The sequence below is a fragment of the Neofelis nebulosa genome, chromosome 10, assembly GCF_028018385.1.
Source record: "Neofelis nebulosa isolate mNeoNeb1 chromosome 10, mNeoNeb1.pri, whole genome shotgun sequence".
NCBI lineage: Eukaryota > Metazoa > Chordata > Mammalia > Carnivora > Felidae > Neofelis > Neofelis nebulosa.
In genome coordinates, this window is record NC_080791.1 from 56,713,371 (window position 1) to 56,737,862 (window position 24,492).

The 24,492-nt window shown below is 56.7% G+C and overlaps 1 protein-coding gene across 10 annotated transcripts in view; it reads left to right on the plus strand.

Annotated features, from left to right (window-relative positions):
* Positions 1–24,492, plus strand: part of GDPD5 (glycerophosphodiester phosphodiesterase domain containing 5) — an 88,116-nt gene that overhangs the window by 42,152 nt on the left and 21,472 nt on the right. For 8 of the 10 annotated variants that reach the window (XM_058687730.1, XM_058687722.1, XM_058687728.1 and 5 more), the window contains exons 3-6: positions 3,081–3,256; positions 18,897–19,000; positions 22,093–22,186; positions 22,837–22,896. In XM_058687730.1, coding sequence (XP_058543713.1) covers positions 3,140–3,256; positions 18,897–19,000; positions 22,093–22,186; positions 22,837–22,896 — 375 coding nt within the window. In that variant the 5' untranslated portion in view covers positions 3,081–3,139. Of the gene's footprint in view, positions 1–3,080; positions 3,257–16,111; positions 16,136–18,896; positions 19,001–20,156; positions 20,242–22,092; positions 22,187–22,836; positions 22,897–24,492 lie in introns of those variants that run through there. The other 2 variants (XM_058687731.1, XM_058687732.1) reach the window with 2 other exon arrangements.

The following is a 24,492-nucleotide window of genomic DNA, read 5'->3' on the forward strand; positions in this document are numbered from 1 at the left end:
GGAAGGGACAAAAGGCGCCAGGAGAATATGCAGAGGAGAGAGAAGAGGTTTGCCTCCCCAAGATGCCACTATAGTTGTGAATGGTTTGAAAATTCATCAAGCTGGGGGAAGGGGGGAGATGATTCCAAGAGCCACAATCAGCTGAGCCCTGGGCTGAGGCCCTAGGGCAGGAGGTTCTGCTTTCCTGATTTGAAGTGCAATTTCCATTCCTGGTGCTTTGTAATGCTCATGGGCGGGGGGGGGGGCAGGGCAGAGGACATGTGGGACTCAGTCCCAGGCTCCAGGAGTCCTGGGAAAGGCTTGTGAGAGCAGGGGGACCTGGGTGTGCGCTCCTGTTCACAGAACGCCCACCTGCTATACCTCAGTCACTGCAGTGATGTGCCCTCTCAGCACCCGCCCCCCAGTCTGGTCTCCTATGGGTGTCAAGGCAAAGGCTGTTACCCCATTTTACAGATTCAGAAACCAAGGCTCAGGGAAGAACCCTAGAGGCCCCAGCCACAGAGCAAAGGTGGGGGACAGATGGGATGGATCTGACCAGCAGAGGCCCTACTCTTGGGGTAAGATCTGGCCTTCTACCCCCTCTGGAAGGCTGCGAATGTGGGAATACATTTGTACGCTCCTTCTAGAGTGGAATGAAGTAAAGCTGAGAGCCTTCTCCCCCAACTGCCCCTGCCGCTCCACAACCCCACAGGACCTAAGTCACCAGGCTACAACAGCACCCCACTGCACACTGTTCCCTAAGCCCTGGGCTCAGCTTGGCTCAGAGAGCCCTCAGCAGCTACATCCTATTCCACACACCTCCCCGGGGAGCCACGGGCACAGAGGCTATGCCAGACAATTCCCAGCAATTAGGAGGCTCCTGGTCAGTCAATATTCCCAGCAAGGCCCTAATGCATCTCCCCCCTCCTAACAGACCAGAGGCTGTAATCCTTGTGCTGAGGTTAGCATTTGGTCAGGTGGGGCAGGGGAGCAGGGGTAGGTCGAGGCCCTGAGTGCCACCGAGGTGGAAGCTGTGGGTAGGCCCGAAGCCCAGACCGACCGCCCCTCTGGAGCAGCCCCTGGGCACTTAGGCCTCAGCTCAGTGCTGCCTCCAGGAAGCATGCCCCGCCGCTCCCCCTCCCCCCGCCACCATGCACAATGTTAAGTGCCCACAGGTCCCCCTTACTGTCTCCAAAATACCAGCTCCTGAGCCATTATAGCTGGCCCAGGGGTTGAGGTCAGCAAACTGGCCCTGTAAAGGGCTGGGCAGTATGTATTCTAGTCTTTGTTGGCCATTCAGTCTCTCTTACAATCACCCACCTCTGCAGTTATAGTTACGGAAGCCATAGACAATGCATAAGCAAATGATTGAGGCTGCATCCAATAAAACTTTATTTATGGACACGGAAATCTGAGTCTCGTATAATTTTCATGTGTCACAAAATATTCTTGTTTTCATTTGTTCCCCCAAACTGTGAAAATATAGAAAAACCATTCTTAGCTTGTGGGTTATATAAAAATAGGTGGCTGGTTGGATTGAGTTACATGAGTTACAATTTGCCAACCCTGGGCCTAGAGCAAGGCCCCTTGGAGCCAGACTGACTGGCTCTGCTGTGTGACCTTTGGCAAATGGCTGAACATTTCTGTGCTTCAGATTTCTCATCTGTAAAATGGGGGTGATAATGATAATACGTGGGGAATGTCAAATGCTGCGGCTGCTTTGTTGTTCTTGCAAAGCAGCTTTTGGCCATTTTCAAAGGTTAAACATGGAGGGGCGCCTGGGTGGCTCAGTCGGTTAAGCATCCAAGTCTTGATTTCAGCTCAGGTCATGATCTCTCATGGTTCATGAGATTGAGCCCTGCATCAGGCTCCACACTGAGTATGGAGCCTGCTTGGGGTTCTCTCCCCGCCCCCTCTCTCTGCCCCTCCCCTGCTTGTACATTCTGTCTGTCTCCCAAAAATAAATAAACGTTAAAAAAAATTTTTTTAAGAATAAAGGGTGAAATTTTTGGCTTGTGAGTTTGATCTCATAGGGCTGCTATAAGAGTTAAGCAGAGTAAGTGACTGACTTTGCTTCTCACGGGTCCTACGGGGGCCCTGAGGGCATTGGTGTGCCTGTCCTGTTCACATTATCTCCAGGACCTAGGATAGGACCCGACACATAACATGTGGCTTCGAGTTTCTAGAGTCCCACAGATGGGGGGGTTGCATCCTGACCCCTTGGGTAAATTATTTGGCTGCTCTGGGCCCCAGGCCCCTCGTCGGTCAATGGGATGATAATGACAGTGGCGATAAGGATCAGATGATGTTTGACATCAGGGCGTGTGAGGGGCCCAGGCCGGTGGCCACTTGACCACATTTGGCCCTTGCTGGCCCCAAGAGGCCGAACCCCCCCCCCCCCCACAGGTGTCTCCTGGGCGCCAGGCAGGGTCAGGCAGTTGCCCTGATGGCAGCAACTCGACCCAAAGGCCACCATTCATTGTTCCACCGACCACGGGCAGAACTCCCTGAGCGGGCAGCCCCCTGAGCCCAAAGGAGCAAACACTTTGGGGGCACCAGAGCAGTTTCCCAGCTTGACCGCAGCCGGGTGTCAGACTGCACGCCAGGCGCCGTCCCGTCCTTTCTCCGAGCCTCCGCTTGTCCAGTTATCAAATGGGTTTGGGACGTAGGCCCTGCCACCTGAGGGGCAAAGTGTTCACCTAGTGCCTGCTGTATTTCAAATAAAATACACTGGGGGACACAATTGAGAAAATAAAGCTGAGAATGGCTGAGGGAGGATGGGAAGGGGTTGCAGTTTGACAGGAGGTGGCCTGGGAAAGTCTGGTTGAGAAGAGAACATTTGAGCAAAGACCTGAGGACAGGAGGGGAGGAGGGAGCCCCATGGAGCTCTAAGGGAAAAGCAGTCCCGGCACAGGAAGCAGGGACAGAGCAGGTGTGGCTGGGGGGGATCGGGTCGGGGGTGAGGGGCAGGAGACTGCCGGGGAGCCAGCAAGGGTGTGGGCCTTACCGCTGGGCCCTGGGCGGGACTGGCACCTTGTGCTGGGGCTGGGGCTGGCTGCCTGCACCTCCCCTGCCTCACGCCCCTGTGCTTCCTCCTGCAGGACCAGCCAGGGGCCTCATGGGTGCCTGAGGGCCGGGCGCCAGGGCCGCACGCAAGAGCATGGTGAGACACCAGCCCCTGCAGTACTATGAGCCACAGCTGTGCCTCTCCTGCCTCACGGGCATCTACGGCTGCCGCTGGAAGCGCTACCAGAGATCCCACGATGACACCACACCGGTGAGCCGGGCTGGGATGGGGTCAGAGGACTAGGGAGCCCCAGGGCCTGGGGGAAGCGTCTCAGCTCCATCACTCTGCTGTGTGGCTCCGGACAGGTCAATGCCCCTCTGGGTTTCAGTGTCTCCTATAAAATGGGCCCGTGGTCACTCCTAAATCTACGTGACCAGATGGGAAAGGAAGTAGGCCACCCTGTCACAGATGAGGCTGGTGAGCTCTCCTCTGACACACGGGACCTGGGCTGCTCCTGAGGTCTTGGCAGAGAGGGACGCTCCAGGAGGGACACTCCAAGAGGAAGGGCTCACCCCAAGGTGAACAGAAGTTTTCAGCTTCCTGGCAGATCCAGACAGGCCGGCAAGCAGGTGAGTGGTTGGAGGGAAGGGTGAGGAGGTGGTGCCAGGCCCTCCTGGAGCTTGGGAGCTGGCAGGGCCACGGCCTGGCACCAGGACTCTGTCACCTGAGCCACAGGCCTGTCGGAGCTGGCAGCAGGTGCCCAGCCAGATAAAGAAAGCCTCCTTCAATGGCCGGCACCCCAGGCCAGACCCGGAGCCGAGCCACGCTTCCGTCCCTGGGTCTCTGTCAGCCCATGGATCTAGTTTCTTCTCTGAAGGAACCCAACTCCTTCAGGAGGGAAGAGAGGGAGGTCAAAGGAGTTTATCTAACAGGTTTGCTGCCCGGTAAACAGCTTTCCTCCTCTCTCCTGTTTGTCGGAACAAAGAAGCCAGCCTCCAAATTCAGCCAGCCTTGAAATAGGCCAAAGGTGTGGGTGGTCAGCTGAGGTCAGAGGCCAAGTATCACCAGGCTCTCTGGATGGGGAGGATGGGGAAGCCTGTCCACCATCCTGACCTCCTTCTCTGCCTGTGCTGGTGACCGACAGAGCACTAGCCTGAGTCAGGAGCCTGGGTTCATGACTCCCAAATGGTAAGAAGCAGGTGCCACATGGCCCGATGTATTGCCACTCCCAGCCCAGAGGAGGCCACATGCTAAGCTGAGGCAAGGAAGAGGGAGGGGCCTGCCCAAGGCCCCAGGGCAGGTCCCTGCAGTGCTGGGGTGGCAGCCTCAGTCTACCCTCGGCCCTGCCTGGGACAGCCTTTCCCTCTTACGTGTTTGTGGGATCTCCCCAACAGTGATGTGGGCCATGAGATCGGAAGTCAGGCAGGCTTAAGTCCAAATAGCGCCCAGTTGTACCAAATTGCACAAAATTGTACCCGGTTGACTCTGGGCTTTCTCACCTGTGCAATAACATCCCCACTGAGGGAGCTGCCGGTGGCGCTAATGGCACCAAGGGACGGGCACAGTGCTGGCTGTGACTAGTCGTTAAGTCATTCCCGACTCCAGGGCCTCGGCCTCTCCATCTGTGAAATGGAACAGGGGTTGGGTCAAGACTTGAGAATTCCTTTTCCACTGTGATCTGCTCTGAGCTGTGTTCCCCCCAGGGACTCGGGGCAGGCAGCAGGGCCTCCCCGTGTCGGGAAAGGCAGCAGCTTGGCAGGCAGCTGGCATCTGGGTGTCTGTGCCAGGAGCGGTGCTGAGCGCTGACACATGGCTACTCGTTCCTCCCAACGAGCCCTCGAGCTAGATGTCGCGGCCACCATTTCACATGGAGAAGCAGAAGCCAGGGATGCCAGTGAGGGGCAGAGTTGGGAGCTGGCCCCGGGCAGAGTTGGGAGCTGGCCCCGGACAGCGTAGGTCCAATAGCTCCGGGTGGGAAGACATCGGAAGCTGAGGGAGGAGGATGGCTGGGATCCCCAGCAGCAAGCCCCTAGGCTGTCAGAGTAGCCGCTGGAGGAAGGCGTGGCTCCCAGGACATCCCACACCCCTCAGTGAGCCCAGGACAGGCCCATCCCAGGCTTCAGAGTCAGGAAGTGACCGGGCTTGGCTGTGACCAGCACGGGGCCCCGGGGTGGAGGAAGTGGTGAGCTGAGGCCAGTTTTGGACTGACTCAGAGCCCAAGTGGTGCCGGCTCTGCAGATGCCAAGAGCTGGGGTGCCAGGTATGGCACAAAGGCAGTAGGGGCTGCAGGGGCCATAAGCCAGCTTGGCCTGGAGAGGGTTTTGCCACAGCTCTGGGTGTCAGAGCCTCCGGGCCTCCACAGGAAGGGCTGAGCTCACCTCAGGCGACCCACGAACCACGGAGACTCCCCGTTCCCTGTCACTCACCTCATTCCGCTTCCCCGCCCACTTCCTGGGTTCCAGCCTCAGCCTGCTCACCCTTTTTCTCTCTTTCCCCCTTGTTCTTTCTCCCCAGTCCCTCCTTAGATGGCTGGGTGAGGACCGAGGGCGAGGCCTGTGGTGTCCTTCTGGGGGGCTGGGCCCTCTAGCCTGACACAGTGAGGGGAACAGTGATGGCGTCAGAGCTGGTGCAGAGTAGGAGCAAACTCCCTAAGTTTTGCTGAACGAACAGGCCCTGGGGTGAGCTCTGGAAGCACAGGTTGGGGGGAAAGAGCACTGTCAGGGCCTCCAAAAGGCGTGGGGGCTCCAACTTTGGGCCTGTGCCTCTTCTCATCCCCAACTTCCCCTCAGACTTTGGGGGCCCCTCCCTCTGCCCAGGTACTGCCGCCCCTCAAGTCCCCTTGGGGGAGCCTCCCCTGGTCTTTCCCAACTCAGACAAGCCCTGGGTCAAGTTCTTCTGTGAAGCCAGGCCTCTCTGGTCCTCATCTGTGAAATGGGGTGACAGACTGGGGGTGAGTCGCAGAAGCATTTCCCTCATGATCTTGCTCAGCCTGGGAAATAAAGCATGAGAGTAACAGTTAACATTTATTGGATACCTGTTGTATGCTGGGATCCCAGAGCTTACCTGCATTGCCCTGTTGATTTGTTAGGTCGCCCCTATGGGGCAGTTAACTGTCATGCCGATGGAGAACTCAAGGCTTAAAGCCGCAACACACATCACACTGGAGGGAGTCCACGATAGATTTGCAACAGGAGCCTCAGGAAGATGAAGGGTGTGGGGGGGTGGGGGCACGCATGGTTGGAGTAGGAGATTAAATGAAAACTTGCAAGAAGGGGAAGAAAGCAGGGCCTGGAGGATCACTTGGGAAGTTGCCTGGGGAGGAGGAAGAAGATCGTGAGACCAGGAGTGTGCAGGGCAAGAATGGGAGTGGCTTGAATGCCAGACCTGGAGCCTTCCGTGGCTCTGGGATCAAGAGCTGGCCCTGCAGTACAAGAGTGGATCCTGGGGAGCCGGGAGGAGCCCCCTCCTCTGGGTCCCAGCTGGCAGCCTCCTTCCTGCCCCACCAGCCTATCCTTCCTGTCCCCCCAGCCTGACGCATTCCCACCTCCTCCGATCCTTTGCTCGTACTGTCCCCCACCCCCAGGACACACACTGGACAAATAAGGAAGCAGGAAACTGAGGACCGGAGAGGTGAAATGACCTATTCTGCCCCCAGCCCCTAGGGAGTGGAGGAGCCTGGCAGCAGGAGGCTGGCTCACTCGACAGCTAGGAAGGGGAAGTGAAGCTTTTTATAACTGGGGATAATTAATTGGTTGTTGTCTGTGACTCATTACTCTAATGCCGCCAATTAAGGACTTGCTAGGACAGAAGACAGTTCTCAGGCTGTCCCCCAGGGCCCCCTGAAGACTGTGTGTCTGTGGGAGGCAGCATAGTGTCAAAACCAGCTTCTCTGTAGCAAGAGGCATATAAGTCAGACACCTGAAGGAACTTCCCAGCCCAAGACAGACAGTGACTGTCACCTCTCTCGTGTTTCTATAGCACATTTGCCTTTTGAGGGCTGTTTTTTAAAAAGCTCGTTTGGCCCCTCTGTCTCACAGAGGAGGCTCCAGGAAGAATGAGTGGTTTATTCAAGCCACGGGTGTTGAAGGCACAGCCTGCATTGCCCCCTGCTTGCATCCCCAGTCCAGACTGTTCCACACCCACAGTCTTGTCTGGGATGCACTAATTACTTATTTAATCAACACACCCGTCCGTCCCGATACTTGTTGTGGGCCCTGGGGTCAGGGAGGGGTATCTGACCCGGCTCTCCCCTCCCTTGAAGGGCTCCCAGGCTGGTGGGGGAGCATACAAGATCCAACATACCCAGGCCACCCAGGATCATCCCTGCTGAGGCCCAGGAAAACCCCAGGCAGGAGAGCTGGCCTGACCTGATGTCTGGGAGTTAGTCCTGTCTCGCCAGCTGGGGAAGTGTTCAAGGCATGGGGAGCCATGCCGACCAGAGCTTCCTTGTGTACTGGAGTTTCTTGTGTTTGGGAACCGAAAGCAATCTGGCCTCAGTGTGGCTCCGCGTGAGGAGGGAAGGTGGTGGCCACATGGCCTGGGCCTGAGGCTGTGCCAGGGAGCCTGTCCCCCCCCCCCCCCCCCCCCCCGGGTGGAGGCAGCCCAGTCAGGCTGTGCGAGGACCAGTCTGGTTAAATTGTGGAGGATGCGCTGAGGGGCCTGGGGTGGAGGTGGGGAGAGCAGGGAACTAGAGAGAGAGTGAGGTGGAGGCCGCTTTGCATACCCCAGGGAGGGGTATGCCGGTTCCTTGCAAAGGGAGGGATTCTAGAGACACTTGGAAGGTATAATCAACAGACTGGCTGTGGAAGAGATTGAGGGAGTCCTTTATGATGCCTCCCACCATCCCCTGATTTCTAGCCTAGCCGGATGAGGCCATTCCAGGGATGGAAATGGGAAATGGTGCTGTGTCCAGGGGCAAGTGGGAGGGGAGAGTGGTCTCTGTAGAGTCCAGGAAGAGCACAGTGCAGGTGGGACACAGGCAGCTAAGTCTCTCTTCCCCCAAGACCTACTTCCTACGACAGGAGCCCCTGCAGCCATACAAGAAGACCCCCACTGGGGGATGTTCATCAGACCTCCACCCCCTACCCCTTGCCCCTCCCAGGAGAACCTCACCCCTTCATAGCATCCTGCTTTTGCTCAGGCTGTCCCCTCACTTGGAACCCCCCTTCTCTCTTTACGTCTCAAGGCTCGTCACGAACGCCTACCCTTCTAAGAATTACCCCCCTCGAACAAAAAGAGAATCAGGCCTCCCTCCCTCGGGCTCCCACAGCACCTCAGGCCTGGGCTGCCCCTTCGGACTGTGACTTTCTGTGTTTCCCAAAGGACTCAGTGTTGTGAGAGTGGAGCCTGGGCCTCGGAGGAGGGGCCTGGGCCAGGCTGGGAGGATGGTTGAGGCAGGGGCCTGAAGAATGGTGAGCAAGCCAGTTAGGGGCCGTGCCTACCACCCTGCTGACTGGGCCTGGAGAGGCAGGACCGCTGATGAGTTCTCAGATATCGGGTGTCTGGAGAGGGCCAGCATACACGTATGGACAGGTGCATGCTGTCTTCTGGTGCCCCCAGCTGTGGTTGGCAGGTGAGGGCGCTGACTTCGCAGGACCTCCCAGGCCACGCTTGGAGCCAGATTGGGCTCTGCCGGTGGGCAGGAGCCCAGGGGTGGAGAGTGTCCCAGCTGGTTCCCCACATCCCTGTCCTGTCGCCGCCAAGTGGGCCTTGACAGGGGAGTGGATCCCAACTGGGAGTCAAGCTGGGCTCCCTGGATGAAGCAGCCTTTGCCCTGGGCTCCAGGGTGTGATTGGAGTCAGCCAGAAGTGCTTGGGTATTCCCTGCCAGGGAGCTGTGGCCTGAACTCTGCCCTGTCTACATCGTGACTTAGTGTGTGACCCTCAGGCAAGGCCAGACCTTCTCTGGGCCTCGGCTTGCTTACGGGTTAGATGGAGGTTCAGATTCACGCCGCAAGGGTCCAGTTAGACAACGGGTACCAATGCACGTCACGTATGGTGCAAGAGAGACCGCCGTCCCGCCCGACCCTGGGGAAAGTGTGTTCTCCCTATAAACTTTCAAAGGGGTGGCTGTTCCCTTCTCCAGCACTTTGGCCGAAAGGGGCCCAGCAGGTCAGAGGGGCGCCCTCTGATCCCCAGTTTTCCCATTCCTAAAATGGGGATAAGACCCCATGTTATCCTTTAAGCCTTGCAGGGCTGACATGACGATAAGAAAATGGGAGATGATGTTATTGCATCCATGAGAGACAGAGGAGGGTCTGGCAGAGCGCTGGTTTGTTGCAGTACAAACAGCTGAGGATTTATCGCCACAATAAAGCCAGGCCAACTCTGGCCTTCGGGAACCCCTGTACTCCACCTAGCTCCTCCTTGAATGGTGCCGAGGGTGCCTGGCCCTCCCTGGGAAGCGGCAAACATTCCGTGACTGCCTTGAGTGCCTGCTTAGGGAGCCTGGGTGGGACAGGAGATGGAGCATCAGCAGTGCAGCCACCCACCACCCTGTGGCCTTGGCAGGGCCCTCTGAGGGCCTGGGATGATTCCTCCTGAGCACCCCCCCCCCCCCCCCCGCCCCGGCTCTTCTGCTCCTGTCTCCCTATGGGCTGATGCAACCCCTAGGGTGGGTGGGGAGAGGCGGGGTGTTCCAGGCTGGGCTTGGTTTAATTCTACTGCCTAATGAGCCGCTCTGAGTGCACCCCAGCAGAAGCAAGGGCAGACAGAGGCCTAATTGCCCAGCTCTCTGTAGCCCAGAAAAATAAATCCGGCCTCTTAGGCTGTCAGGAGCTGGCTGGGGGTGGGGACTCTAATCCCTTTCCCTGCTTGGCCCTAATGCTGTAATACATCTCAAACCTCCCCAGGCCACCCCCTCCCCCAAATCTCCTGGGTCAGGGCCAAAGTAATCCTGCCAGGGCCTGCCTGCCTCTCCCCTCCCAGAGCTCCCCACACCCTTCCCAGCTGACATTTCCCAGACTTTTTCCGGTGCATCAGTCCCCCCATTTGGCATGTGGCAAGGGTGAAAACAGGCTGATGAGTGGAGGAGGAGCTGGCGTGCCCGAGATCCAACCTGCAGGAGGGCAGACTGGCCCTCTGTGGGTAGGCACCCCTCAAGCTCTCCAGTCTTTGCAGGGCTGTGTGGTGCTAAGGGCACAGCTGAACTCTGCAAACTTTTTTTTTTTTAATGTTTATTTATTTTTGAGAAAGAAAGAGAGAGAGCAAGAGTGTGAGCAGGGGAGGGGCAGAGAGAGAGGGAGACACAGAATCCAAAGCAGGCTCCAGGCTCTGAGCTGTCAGCACAGAGCCCAGCGCGGGACTCAGACCCACAAACTGTGAAATCATGACCTGAGCCCAAGTCAGACAGACGCTCAACCGACTCAGCCACCCAGGTGCCCCACTGGACTCTAGGACCTTAAAGCAGGGTGGGGACCCCAGGGGTGGCACAGGGAGCAGGGCTCAGCCCTGTGGAAGGAGCCGTGCCCAGCAGCACCCACACACGGGGAAAGGGCTGCCATGGGGCAGACTAGAAAGCCTAGAATCAGTGCACACGCATGTGAGGATATTCTGTGTGGTAAACGAACGTGGAAATGACAGCAGATTTCACAAACCGTGTAGAGACAGCTGAAGTATCCATTTGGTGGAAATAAAATTAGATCTCTGCCTCTTACCTCAAACCAAAATAAATTCCAGATGGATTAAAATGTATTTTTTTTCTATCTTTAAATGCCTTTTCTCTATTGAGGAAGTGCACATTTGTTGAGAAAATTCAAACAACTTGGAAAGATGTAAAGTAGATGGAATTCTAATCTTAACGCTTGAGAGAAATGGCTTTCCAACCTCTATCCGTGCACGTATATATACATCCGTGTGGAGCGGTAGACAGATGAATATAGAGAGCTGGGTGGATTACAGGTTTGAATGTAAACCGCAAAGCCAAGAAATTACCACTATAAAATATGAATCAAATATATACTCTTGGGCTACCTGTCTTAAACATGATACCAAAGGCAAAAACCTATAAAGGAAAAGAAGGGTAGATTAGACTACAGGAAAATTTAAATTTTTATGCAGAAAGCATAATAAACCAAATTAAAGTAAAACGATGGAATAAAAAATACACAATAGGAGCGCCTGGGTGGCTCAGTCGGTTAAGCATCTGACTTCGGCTCAGCTCATGATCTCACGGCTCATGAGTTCGAGCCCCACATCAGGCTCTGTTGTGACAGTGTGGACCCTGCTTTGGATCCTCTGTCTCCCTCTTTCTCTGCCCACGCCTCCCGCCACCCCACCCACTGCCGCCTGAAAAAAAAAAAAAAAAAGACATTGAAAAAAAGAAAAAGGGTCGCCTGGGTGGCTCAGCCGGTTAAACATCCAGCTTCAGTTCAGGTCATGATCTCATAGTTCATTAGTTCGAGCCTTGTGTCAGGCTCTGTGCTGACAGCTCAGAGCCTGGAGCCTGCTTCGGATTCTGTGTCTCTCTGCCCCTCCTCCGCTCACGCTCTGTCTGTCTCTTTCTCTCTCTCAAAAATAAGTAAATATTAAAAAATTAAAAAAGAAAAAATATACAGCACATATGAAGGTTAATACTCCTACATAGAGCTTTTATATGCCCATAGCAAAGGAAGCCAGTTCTCCCAAACAAAAGCTGCTGAGCTCTGTGCCTTTATACCTTCTGTTCTCTCCCTCTGCCCCAGTCCGGGCTCCCTAACCTGTCATCGCAGCAGGCCCATTCCTTCCAGCTTTGCCGCACGCATCCCCTCCTCCGGGAAGCCCTCTAGACCATCTCTCCTCCCGTAACTGGCCGTAGGATGGGAATTGCCTGCTGGCTTCTCAGTCACCTGTGGGGGTTGCTCAGAGGGGAATCCAGGCCTCATTCATCTCCCTGTGCAGGGCACAGCACATATATCTAGGATGACTGGAAGAGAGAGGTGGCAAGGGTGTAGAGGGGAGGTGCTGGGATTTGCTTTGGTATGGGGTGTGAGGTAGGGGTATAATTTTTTACCAATAGATGTCCCCACTCCATCTGTCGAATTCTGTATCCTTTCTGTACTAATTTACTATCTATTAATCTTGTGTCCTTGCTTCCAGGCTCTTCCCCTTCTTTCGGTCTGTTTCTCCATCTCTGGATTGGATCTGTAGAGGATGAGGCAAGATGATCTCTGAACTCTTGTCTAAGTCTGAAATTCCAGGGTTCCTGGCCTGGCACTGCCTATGACTCACTGTGTGACCTTGGGCCAGGCCTGGCCCCTCTGAGCCAATTTCCTCCTTGGTCAGACAAGGACAATTACATGTCTTGCTCATTGTTGCTCTGGGACAGTGGGAGATGCTGAAGGCACCCAGACCTGGGTGTGAATTCTGGTTCCACTATTACATTTGCCCCTTGTGGCCTTGGGCAAGCCACTTCCCCTGGCTGACCTCTGCTTTCCTCCAACTATACCACCTGCTTTGCAGAGCTGCGGGGAGGACGAGAGGAGTTGGAGCATGTGGAGGACTCCTAGGGGCACCTCGCCCCAACTCTGTGAAGAGCCCACGCAGGGCTCTGTCCTCCAAAGCCAGCCATGCGGGTTGGGAGGGGGCACAGGACAGGTGCTGTGCCAGGGTCTCCTTCCTTCATCTGTGCCAGCTCCTAGGACAGCAGCCTCCAGAGCTGGCCTGCCCTCTGCGTCCCACCAACGGTGACACCCACCCTGGGCCGGGAGCAGGTGAGCTGCTGGCTGTCCTCAGCAGCCGGAAGAAATTGGGTGTAGGGCAGGGGGCGGGGGGGACGTCTTGATCACTGTCTTCGCATAATTAAAGGGCTGTCAGATGCGAAACGATAATTATAGGAACCATCGTGGATTTGGCGACTTACAGCTTACATCTATATCTGGCAGCCCTCCCGTGAGGTAGAGGTGATGTCACCCCGTGAATGGAGGAGGAAGCTGAGGCTTGGTCCTGAGCGGCCCATGGCATGCGGCTACTGGGGAGGAGGGCTGAGAATTAAGATCCAACTCTTGTTTACACCCCCCGCAGTGCCCTGGTCCTGTGGCCCCCAGAATTTCTTGCCCTTTTACTGGACTTGTTGTGTGTAGAATCCGAGAACCAGCTTCAGGGTGGCGGCCGAGGATGTCAGTGGCGCCTGAGGGAGGGACGGAGGGACACATTGTAGGTCCTGCTGGTCTCTGCAGCATGCCAACCTGCTGGCCCCATTTTGCAGAGCAGGAAGCTGGTGCCCGAGAGGATAAATAAATGTCTCCCCCAAGGTCACCCATTTAGTAGGAGGCGGCCAGTCTTGGGTTCAAAGCCAGTGTTGCTGGGCTCCCAAAGGCAGCTTGCCTCTATCCGGCTGCTGTCTTAGAAGGAAGAGGCAGGCAGCACCAGAGGGAGAGCGCCCGTCCCTGCAGCTAAGGAGCAGAAGCAGGGTGGGCTCCTCCCCTGGGGGCTGCAGAGGCAGGGACTGGCGGGGAACAGGAGTCCAGCGAAACAGCGCTGTCCCCGCCATCCTGTGAATCTGAAGTCTGTGGCCGTGTCAAGGACGGATGGCTCCTGCTGCCTACGCGGAATTCAGGCTCCGGGGTCCATTTGGGGGTCCAGGGCAGGGTCCCCAGGAGGGGAAGCGGTGTCTGCGTGCATCCTGGCCTGGGGTGGAGGTGTGGGGTGGGCCGGGCCCCCAGGCGAGTGGTACAACTCGCTGTCACAGCCGGGCCTGTGCGGGCGTTTCCTGTGGAGGGCTGGCTTTGTGCGGCAGCCAGGCTTGGCGACTGTGCGAGCCCCCGCTGCTCATAAGCTCTTTCAGCACGTTTTTCTCTGAATGCAGAAGGCTCTGGGGTGGGCGGGACGGAGACGAAGAGGGACCGGAGACGACTCCACGATCATCAGGAGGCGGTGAGGAGGAGCGGTGGCATCTGGGAAATTGGCACAGTGTCGCCTGGCGCGGGATGGAGGGACCCGTCTTCTGCAGGGTGGGGACAAGAACGGGAGGAGATGAGACAGGGGGTGCGGGGCTGAATGCCCTGGCCTCTGGGGCTGGGTCTCCCCGCCTCTCCATCACCCTCAGCTCCCAGCACAGGGATGGAGTGGCCCCCATAGCTCGCGGCCGGGCCTGTGCCCCTCCCCAGCGGCTCTCAGCCTCTCCCTGTGCCTGCTGCTGCCCAGCCAGCTCAGGAGCTCCCTGACCCTTGTCCCACTCAGGTGGCTACAAGGCTCTGAACGGAAGGAGGCTGGGTATCACAGGAGCACCTTCTCCTGGTCCCTCAGCCAGAGGATATGTCTGGGTTGGATGATGGCCCCGTCCACTGGGGACCTGAAGCCTCCCCGCATCACAGTCAGGTTCACGCCTTCACACCATGTCTGAGCATCACCTTGCGCTCTGCGGGATGTGAGCCCAGGGTACGCGGACGTATCTCAGCCATCCCTGCCCTGAAGGAGTCCACAGCCCAGGGAACCGTCCCTTATTATGTGCCTACTGTATGCCACTTGATGTATATCACCTCATTTAATAGCAATCCTCCAAGGTAGGGGGTTATTCTCCCTGTTTTACAGGCGAGGAAACTGAGGCTCAGAGGAGTTAACTTGCCCAAGAGGCAGAGACCGGTCCATCTGCCTCCTGAGCCCAGGTTATTTTCATCTCCACATTTCAGAATGTGATTGAGGGTCAAACTGGCGGGCACCACGACTCTGTGCAGAAGTACTCAGGGAAAGGAGGTCTTCAAGGCCTGGAGGGATGCGGGTGTTTCCTGAAGGAGAAGGAGGTTTGGCCTGGGGTAGAGCCCCGAGAGAGAGGAGCGAGAATCGCAGGGGGCCAGGCTGGGCCTGGGACTACCATCCTGGGTCCCAGACGGCAAGGGCGGGTTTTGGGGAGAACTGCACAGGGCTGGCTCTCATGGAGGCGTCTGTCAAGATAACGAGTTCAATCCCACATCTATCCTCCCCCACTTGGTGACCTCGGGTATGTTCCTCAATCTCTGACTCCCCCCTACGCATCCATACTGAGCCTTTGTGCAAATGAGCAAAAGTCTCCCCTTCTCCAGGACTCATGCCCAGCATGTACCAGAAAACAATCATGGCAAATATGTGTACTGATGGTAACCATGACGTGAGTGCCACTTCTTAGTGATGAGGTCCACAGCTCGTTCAGCTGAATGTGCTGGCCCTTCTCTGAGGCTTGGGGGTTTTCCTCATTTGCTCTCGGATGGAGATAAAACCCCACAAAGAGAGAGTCCCAGGCGCTGGGTGGACTGAGAGGTGATGGAGGGCTGGTGGGTCCACCGTCCCTCCCAGCTGGCAGTGACCTCAGAGCCCGCACCGCCTGGGAGCAGGCCCAGGCCTTTCTCCTGTAGTGGCCCTGACAAGGACCCTTAATGCCATTTGCAGCCTCTTTGTTGATGGAGCCACTTCCTCTGCCAGTTCCTGGCCTGTCCCTCCCCTTTCTTCCAGCCCCCGCCATCCAGGTTTTTCCTCTGATTGTTCTTACAGTGACCTGCCGCTTCCCTGCTGGGGTCGGGTCTCTTCATCCCCATCTACAGGCTCCCTGTGGCCATGGGGCCACCAGCTTCTAGCTCCCAGGATTTTCATCTCCAGGTGGCCCCCGACCCCAGCTCGTGCCAGTTCTGATAGTGGGGTTCCTCATTCCTTAATGCCACGGCCTTGCCCCCGTATCTGCTGTGCCCTCAGTGTCTCATCTACCTGCCGGCTCTAATCTTATCTGGTGTGCAGGGCTGGGGCAGGGGAGCCCCTCATTCTCACCCAGTCTTTCCTGCCCCACCCTCAGGATCTGGTCAAGTGGGGACAGTGGCCCTTAGTGCACAGGGCCCATCTGCTGTGGGTCCCCCAACGCCTGTGGTATTCCCAGCAAACCTGTCAGAATTGCCCCTCGGTTATGCATCATAACTCACCATAGGACATCCCCCAACACGTGTAGCAGCTTTTCTAACCTGCCACTGTCCCTACAGCTAGCCCCCTGGTCCCACCAGCTATTGAATTCCAGGCTGCTTGCCTGGGACAGGACCCATCATAGGCTGAGGCTCACCCCTCACCCAGGCCCCTCTCAGAACCCTGTCTAGTGGCCAGAGGTGCAGCAGCTTGCCCCTGCCGAAGTGGAGGGATCTCTGTGGCCAGATGGCCATTCACTGCTGCCAGCCGGGGGTCCGCAGAAGACCACGGGCCCCTCTGCGGGGGCGGGATGGTAAGCCCCCGGTGAAATGTCTCCTGGGTGGGCATCTTCATGGCAGAGTAAGAGAAAGGGTCTTTTCTCACCTATCATTATCAAATTCTTCTTAAGTTCCCACCCCACGCCGGGAATAGGAAGATCACCTAGATCTCGAAGGTGCTTAGAGTATAACAGAGGTAACTGACATATAAAGACAGTTCTAGAACTGCAGGGTCAATGCTGGAACAGACATGGGGTCAGGGCTATGGAAGCTCTGTGGACAGGAGATTGACCTGATGGGACAGGGAAGGCCTCAGGGAGGAGGAGGGCTGCCCCGTGAACCAGAGAGGGGTTGCCTTCTAAATGGTGGGTATGGCTTGTGCAGAGGTACAGGGCTTGAAGAAGCCTGTTGAGGGTCTGTGGGCAGTTCAGAGCGTGGCCTGTAAAGTGCCTGTGTGAGGGTAGAGGTGAGGGCTGAAGCCAGTGATATTCTCAGGCTGGGGCATGACATGACCAGAGAAGGATCAGGCTTCGAGGACCTATGTTTAAGCTGGCCTGGAAGCAGCCAGCTATGCTCTGCAGGAAGTAGGGGCGAATGAGTTCTTACTTGTGGGCAAATGAGAATTGGAGGCAGCAAGAGGGACTTGGAGAAAGCCGAGACCCGGGCGATGCTAGGCCAGCTGGGCTGGGGTTGCTGGCTCAGACGGGGCATCCCACAGCCCTCAGCCCCGAGGCTGAGCTACAGCCCTTCTTTGCTCCCCCAGACAGTCCCAGCCATTCTTGGGTTCCAGTGCTCCAGAAAGGCACATGGCTCACCCTGCTCCTATCTGGGGTTTCTCCTTTCCTGAGCAAGGCTGAACCTCATGGGCCCAGGGCTGGGGCTCGTGTCATTCTCTGTCCAGGTGGGACAGACACGGGTGGTCCGGTCTCTAAGAAACCACCCACCGCCAGCTGCTGGAAACATGGTTTCACCTCTGCCTCTCTGCTTATGTACAAAGCGGGGCTAAGCGAGGCTGCCTGGCTCTGTACATGACAGCGAGCGGAGGAGGCTGCTTTCACTGTCACCCAAGCTCAGACCCTCCTGCCCAGGGCTAGGCACAGAGTGGGTGCTCAGTGTGGACCTTCGTCGGGGTTTGAGGGCCTGTCCTGCGTGCTGGGCGTGGCAGAGCATGCCTGAAGCCGTGCTACCAGAGCACGGACTGCTTGCCAGCCCTGGCTCCGAGCACTTGGCTTGTATTATCTCATTTAATGCTCACGTCAACCCCGTGGTGGAAGTACTAGTATTGTCCCCCACGTCGCACGGGAATACACTGAGGCACAGAAGGGTTATGTCAGCTTGTGATGCCTGAGGCTAAATGGCTTGTAAGCTCCAGACACTGTGTGTATAGCCGCTCCACTGTGGTGTCTTCTTGATGGCACAGGATGGAGGTGTCCCAGGCAGTGAATGAACTTTCTCTCCTCTTGTACTTGCGTCCCTGCCTGCAGTCATAAATGCTAAGGGAGTGTCCTTGCAGAACCTGCAGTCGCTTGCGAGACACAGTCACGTGAGCCGATCGCGGTGCACAGGGCGTGAGTTTAAAGTCGGGGGCACTGAGGCTGTGGCAGCAGCGTGGGCTGGGCGGCAGAGGTGAAGTCCAGGAAGACTTCACAGAGGAGGTGACATTTGAGCTGACTTGAAAGGTGAATGGGAATGTGAGACAAATAAACCAGGAGGGATGGCTCTTCCGGGGTGAGGGAATTGGTTGGGGAAGGGGATGAAGGCATTGAGGTGGAGAGAACACCCCCAGAGGGGCTCCCCTGCTTGGCTAAGCAGTGAGGAGCCATCAAGAGGTTACACTGAGGTTTGAATCATGGCTCTGGGCTGGAAGGATCAAAGAAGCCTAAGGGAGCTGCAGGGAGCCCGCAAGCCTTCTGGGCAACGGTCAGGCAAGAGATACCCAGGCTGCCCAAGCCCTGCAACCCCTCAAGGTGGGGGTGGTCTTTGTTCTCTTCTATGCTGACTTCCCCTCAAACGCCGTTTGTTCGTTCTGATGATCTCAGCGGTTTCCCAGAGAGCAGGATGTTCCCAGCTTGCTGTGCTTCTGAGATAAGGCGACAGACGAAAGCAGGGATAAACCTGAGGGCCCAGCCGGAAGTGCCTGAGGACCTCTCTGGAAGCAGCAGTGTCGGGGGCCCCCACCCCCCTCCCTGCAGGAGACAGAGAGGCTACATGGCCCAGCCCTGAGGGGCCGGTGCCTGGTACGGGTGGCAGAAGGCTACACTCCGAGGCCAGAGACTGGGACACTGGTCTTTAATGCTCCACTCACTTGCTGTGTGACTAGGACAAGTCGCTTCACCTCTCCGGGCCTCAGTGTATTTATCAGTAACATGGGGCAGGTGTGGGAAAGAATACCTACACTGTAGGTGTGTGCGAGAAGGGAAGGAGGTAAGCGATGTGGCCTCACAGACTGCAGACGACCATGCCGGTAAAAAGGCTTAGGGCAGACACGGCCTTTGCTCCTGGGAGCCATCGCCAGTATGGGGAGAACGGTGCACACTGGAAAGGCCTCAGCCCAAGGGGGTGGATCCCTGACCCCGCTCCTAGCTCCCTACCATTTTGTGACTTTGAGCTCTGTGGTGTTGGGTGGGTCGCTTCCCCCTCTGAGCCTCAGGTCCCCACCAGTATGAAGAGGCCAGTAATCCCTGCCTGGCAGGTTTGGCTATAAAGTGAGAGCAGGAAGAACATTCTAGATGGGAGGGGGCCCCAGGATCCAGCCCCTGACCTCACCTGACCCCTTTCCCCGCTCTGTTCTTCCAGTGGGAACGCCTCTGGTTCCTGCTCCTCACCTTCACCTTCGGCCTCACACTCACCTGGCTCTACTTCTGGTGGGAAGTCCACAATGACTACGATGAATTCAACTGGTGAGTGGGTGTGGGGTAAGCAGGGGACATGGGGGCCTGGGCCCTGGGCTGGAACTGCGGGGCTTGGGTTGGAGCCTCTCTCCCAGGCTGGCCCTCAGGGCTCTCCGTGTGGCTTTTGGGGGGCAGGGTCCTCTGGAAAGAACAAAGGCTGAGCAGGAGCTGAGACCAGCTTGGAAGAACAGGGAGCTCCTTCCTGGTGCTGCTCTCATGGAAAACAGGAACATAAAATGGGCAAGGCTCAGCCAGGGTCCGGGGCCCCTGAACCTCTTTGTAGGCAAGAACCCCAAGGCCCAGAAAGACCAGGGCCTCAGCAGAGGAGGTGACCCCAGATTGCAGGCCTCCTCAATCCCTGAGCAGGACTTTGGGCAGCGCCGGCAGATGCTATGGTTCTGGGACAGTTCAGGGTCCTTTATGGGCACCAGCCTTGGGTCCAAGGGCAGGGCTGTCTGAGGCTGGGACCTGGGTACGCAAGGGTACCTGTTTCTTCTTCACCCGCCTCCGTGGCCTGCCTTTGCCAGACAGTGAAAGGCATGGGATCGGGGTAAGTTCCCTGGGTTCTAATGGAGACTCCTCCATTGACAAGTGTGGAAACTGAGGCCCAAGATCACATAGCCACTTAGGAGCAGAGTTGGGGCTTGGAAGCCAGGCCTCCTCACTCCCTATCCAGTGCTATCTTTTCCTTCTGGTTAGAAGTTCAGCTCAGTTCAGTGTGACCATGAGCACACTAAGGTGAGCCTCTCAGGCTCGGTTTCCTCTCCCGTAAAATGGGATAATTCCAGTCTCATCAGGTCTTTCTGAGGATGAAACGAGATGATGGCCATGGGAGGGCTTAGAGCTCCATGTCACCCTCAGGGCTGCTTCCCAGGAGGCCGGATCTCCAGCTGGAAGGTGGCCATGATGTTAGAATTGGGGATTTCTAGGACTCTGGGCCTCTGACGGGCTGTGGTTCTAGGATTCTGGGATGATCCTAAGACTCCATTAATGGAGTCTGGGCGTCCACTCCCCTCTGCATGGCACAAGGCTGTGCCTCTGTGATTAATGAGCACAATAAAGGATGTGCTGCTGTCCCCCTACAGCCCAGCAAGATGAGCTTGAGTCCCAGAGGTGCCCTCTGGCCTTTATTAAATGCCATAAATCAATTATTCATCCTCACAGGTATCCAAAGCGCCGGCACTGTTGTGCGTAAATGGGAACATTCCCTGCTGGCCCTCCACTGCAGTCATTGGACACTTCTGCTGAAGGTCTGCTGCCTGGCAGATCCTCAGGTCCCCCCGCATCGTGTACAGATGGGGAAACTAAGGCCCAGAGAGGGCAGGACTCACCCACAACCACAAAACCACTTAGTGCCAAAACATATATTGAGGACAGTCTGAGGAGACTGGAGTTCAGAGAGGTTAAGTAGACTTTTCACAGTCACACAGCGAGGTGCAGGCAGACGTAGGACAGGGGCTTGAGCATGGCTGACTGCATCACGCTGTCCAAGAGCTACCTCAGTCTGCCCAAAGACTGAGCGTCCTGTCACTGGGCAGCTCACGCAGAGGATGGGTGCCTACCCTGCTGGGGAGTCTGCAGGGGGAAGGCCTGCCTGCGACTTAGGGATGGCCTGAAGGCCTGTAGCTCCATCAGCCTGTCACTGTCACCTCGGTTTCTTGGAGTCAGTGCTGGGGTTCAGGAGACCCTGGCCCCGCCCTCCTAGTCCCGACAGCCTCTGGGGATAGTTCACGCAGCGAGGGGTTGCAAGCGAGAAGCAGGTGGTCAGGGCTGGCTGCGGAAAGGTAGGGAGGGGCCACGTGGGCTGTTGCTGTCCAGGAGGGCTTCCTGCCAAAAGTGGGAGACAAGTGGAACTAAAACATCTTTCAGGACCAGTTCCTAAGAAGCGAGTCCCGCCCTTCTTTGGGCCTCAGTTTCTCCACCTGTAGGAGGTGCATTCAGTGATCTTCTAAGCACTAGATTTCTCCCTGCAATCTGAAGATGAGGGCCAGGGTGCCCCATAGTGTCCTAGTGTCCCTTCCCATCACCCCTGCCCATGCCCGAGATGGCAGTAGGCCTGAAACTGCCTGGTGCCGGCTCAGAGTCTCTGACCACCTTGAGTAAATTGCTGCCTTCTCTGAGCCTCAGTTTCCTCAGTTGTACAGGGAGGATGTGGATGGTTCAGTCTTTCTGGGGAGCAACTAAGCAGTATCTATCAGGAGCCTTAAAAAGTCCATTCCCTTTGGCCCTATAATTCTATTTGTAGGAGTCTATCCTAAGAAAATAATTAATAATACAGAAAGCTATGTGCAACATTTTCTTTTTTGTGTTAATTTATAAGAGTGAATAATTAGAAACTGTTTTCATCAGTAGGAAGTTGGCTACGTATGGTACATTAATTCAACAGACCACAGGGCTGTCAAAAAATCAAATTTCTTCAGGACTTTTTCCTGACCTCAGTAAATTCTTGTGTTAATAACAAGAAGAGAATTGATTACTTATCACGTGCCTTGCCTCACTTCATCCTCAGGAAACCCTGTGAAGGGCACTTTGTTATCTCCATCCTGTAGATGAGAAAACTAAAGCTAAGATAAGTCAGGTATTATGTTGTATCAACCCTAAGACCCCACATTTTCACACTCTAGCATCGAAATTGAGACGCATGTCACAATCGATGGCATCTTAGAATCGGGGAAGCCTGTCACCTCCACAGGGTCCTGCAAGCCAGTGAGAGGCAGAGTGGGGATTTGAACCCAGTGCACCTCCCTCCAAAGCCCAAACTGAGCATATGTTAGACGTGGCAGGGTCCTGGCTTTGCTGCTTTAGAAATATATAAGCCTGGCAGGGAAACCCAGCAGAAGAAAAGTCTGCAAAGTCTCGGCAGTGGTTACTTCTGGGCAGTAGAATTATGGGGAACTGTTTTCTTTATGCTTCTTGGCATGCCCGGGTGTCCACTGTGAGCCCTGGACAGGCCTGACCTGTGAGCACGGGAACCGTGACATCATTACTGACTGGTCCAAGTCCTGGTCACTGAGCCTGGCTGTGTGAGAGCTGACAGCCCGCTGTCCCAAGGGAACCTCCTGGTTCCCTGGTGCAGGTCTGACCCCTTCTCCTCCCGGCAGGTACCTCTACAACCGCATGGGCTACTGGAGTGACTGGTCTGTGCCCATCCTCATGACCACAGCTGCTGCCTTCACCTACATCGCGGGCCTCCTGGTACGTGGGGCGTCTCAGAGGGCAGGTGGCCCTGCTCCCAGGGGGTGGGAGACTTGGCTTACATGGGCCGATGGGGGACCACCCGGCCTAAAAAGGGAAGCTGGCTTTTCCCAGGTCCTCCTAGCCTGCTGCCCCTCTGGGGCTCGGCTTCCTCCAAGGTGGGAGGTCATCTTTTGCCCCATCCTGGAATGTTTTCCTCCTGACCCAGTGACGAGGGCCATCTTGCTGTTAGGGTCCACTGCAGACTGTCTCTTCCAGAAACTTCTGCCTTGGTTCTTGCTACCAATTCTCTACTCTCTCAGACTCAGGTCGATCCCCATGCTAGACTGGGAGCTCCCTGGGGACTAGGCTCAAGTCTGCTTCAGAATCCTGGGGCCCTGAACTCTCAAAACGTTAACTGGGCAGTCCAAGCGCCCAGTGACCTGTGGAGGGAGAAACTGTAGAGGAGGAGGAGCCTAGCGGCCTAGAAAAACCGGGGAGGAGGCCAGGCTTAGGCCGGGCTGGGCACTCCCATCGCCTACGGGGAGGGTTTGTTGACTGCTCTGACCAAGGTCCAGAGCAGCAGTGGGCAGAAGGGTGTCTGGGGAGCTAGCAGAAACCTTTGGGTCACACACGGTACCCGACTGTCACCTCGTGGGCCCCCTCTTCAGGTCCTGGCACTATGTCACATCGCCGTGGGGCAGCAGATGAACCTACACTGGCTGCACAAGGTAAGGGCTGCCTCTCTGGGGGGTGGGGGAGGGGCAGGGAGGCCGCAGCCCCGGAGGAAGAGCTCGGACACGCCATCCTTCCTCTGCATCATGACGACAGCCGTTCCAGTGGCTAAGGGAGTGCTCACCATACACCTGGCACTGTTCTCATCGTCTAGCCTATATTAACTCATTTAACCCTCACCGGTAGCCCTGTGCGGTAGGTACTAACATCATCCCATTTTGCAGTTGGGCAAGCTGAGGTACGAAGAGGTTAGAGAACTTGCCCAGGGTCTCCCACTTAGTAAGAATGTAGCTCTGTAGCTGCTGCTTGCCCATCGCAGGTCACGGCCCTGGCCCCCTCTCCTCTTCATCGGTGAGCTCATTGTAAACCTGGTGATGTTATTCCCAACTCAAAGCCCTTCCCACCGCTCTCCCCCTTGCTCCCGGGGCGATCTGAGCTCCCCCACTGGCACTACAGCCCTGTATGACTTGGGTCCTGCTAACACCTCCCAACGGCTGGCTTGGGACAGCCACCCTCGGCTTCTGCTGCAGGAGACATCCCAGGCCCTGCCAGCATGGCTACCTCTCCTCTCCTCTGCCTCTTCCCTCTTGCCCTCCCTTTCTCTCTCCTTTGGACTCCTTCCTTAGTTTGCTTCCCCCACCTACAGGCTGCTCAGATTCCCCCAGCCCTGGCAGGGCTCCCTTGCCATAGTCCTGAGCCTCTGTGCTGTCCATTTCTGCCTCGCTCCCCCACCCTGGCCCACCCCAGTCTGGGAGCTCCTTGCAGGCCAGATTGGCTTTGCCCATCTCTGTGTCCCCAGTGCCCCACTCAGGGCTGGGCCCAAAGTGGGGAGGCTCCACACATTCTGAGCCTCAGCGCTCTGAGCATTTATTGCATGCATGGTGCTGAATGTATGTGGCCCACGCTTGCCCCTTCTTGAGGCCCCAGTGGGCATGGGGTGGTACAAAGCCAATCAGGAGAGCCCCTCCTTCCTGGGATGCCTGGGCCTTGGAGGGAGGCTGGGCACCTCTTTCTCCCCAGAGCCTGGCTCGGAGTGAGCATGCCATTTAGGAAGGGACAGAAATGTCCAGAAGTAACCATGAGCCCACGGGGTGAGGAGTGACAGGGGCAGGGGCTCACTTCCTGCTAGAAGGGGGACAGGGCATATCCAGCTGGGCTGTGTGGAGTGGCAGGTGCCAGTGGGCATCCGGGGGCCTTGCTGGGGGAGTCAGTTCCCGGGGACTGAAGTCTGAGAGGAGTGAAGACCAGCCAGCAGCCCTCCCTGCTTCTTCCTGCTTGTCACTGTATCCTGAGGTGTCCTCTGGGCTTCTGAGGTCCCCTCTTGAAGCACTTTCTTCTCTCTGCTGGGCAGCCGACTTGAAAGAGCTGCACCAGCCGGCACCCCAGGTGGGGCTGGCACCCACCGTGGTTACCTCCTTGGGCTCGTGCCTGGTTCTCAGCAGGCCAGGCCACACTTGCTTGATCCTAGTGGAGAGGCCTCTGGAGGCACTCAGCCAGCCGGGGTTGCAGACCAGTACCCGGGGCTGGGAGGATCCGAGCCCTTCATCTGCACCAGTGCCAGCTCCTGGGTGCCAGTCCTGCCTTCCTCTCCT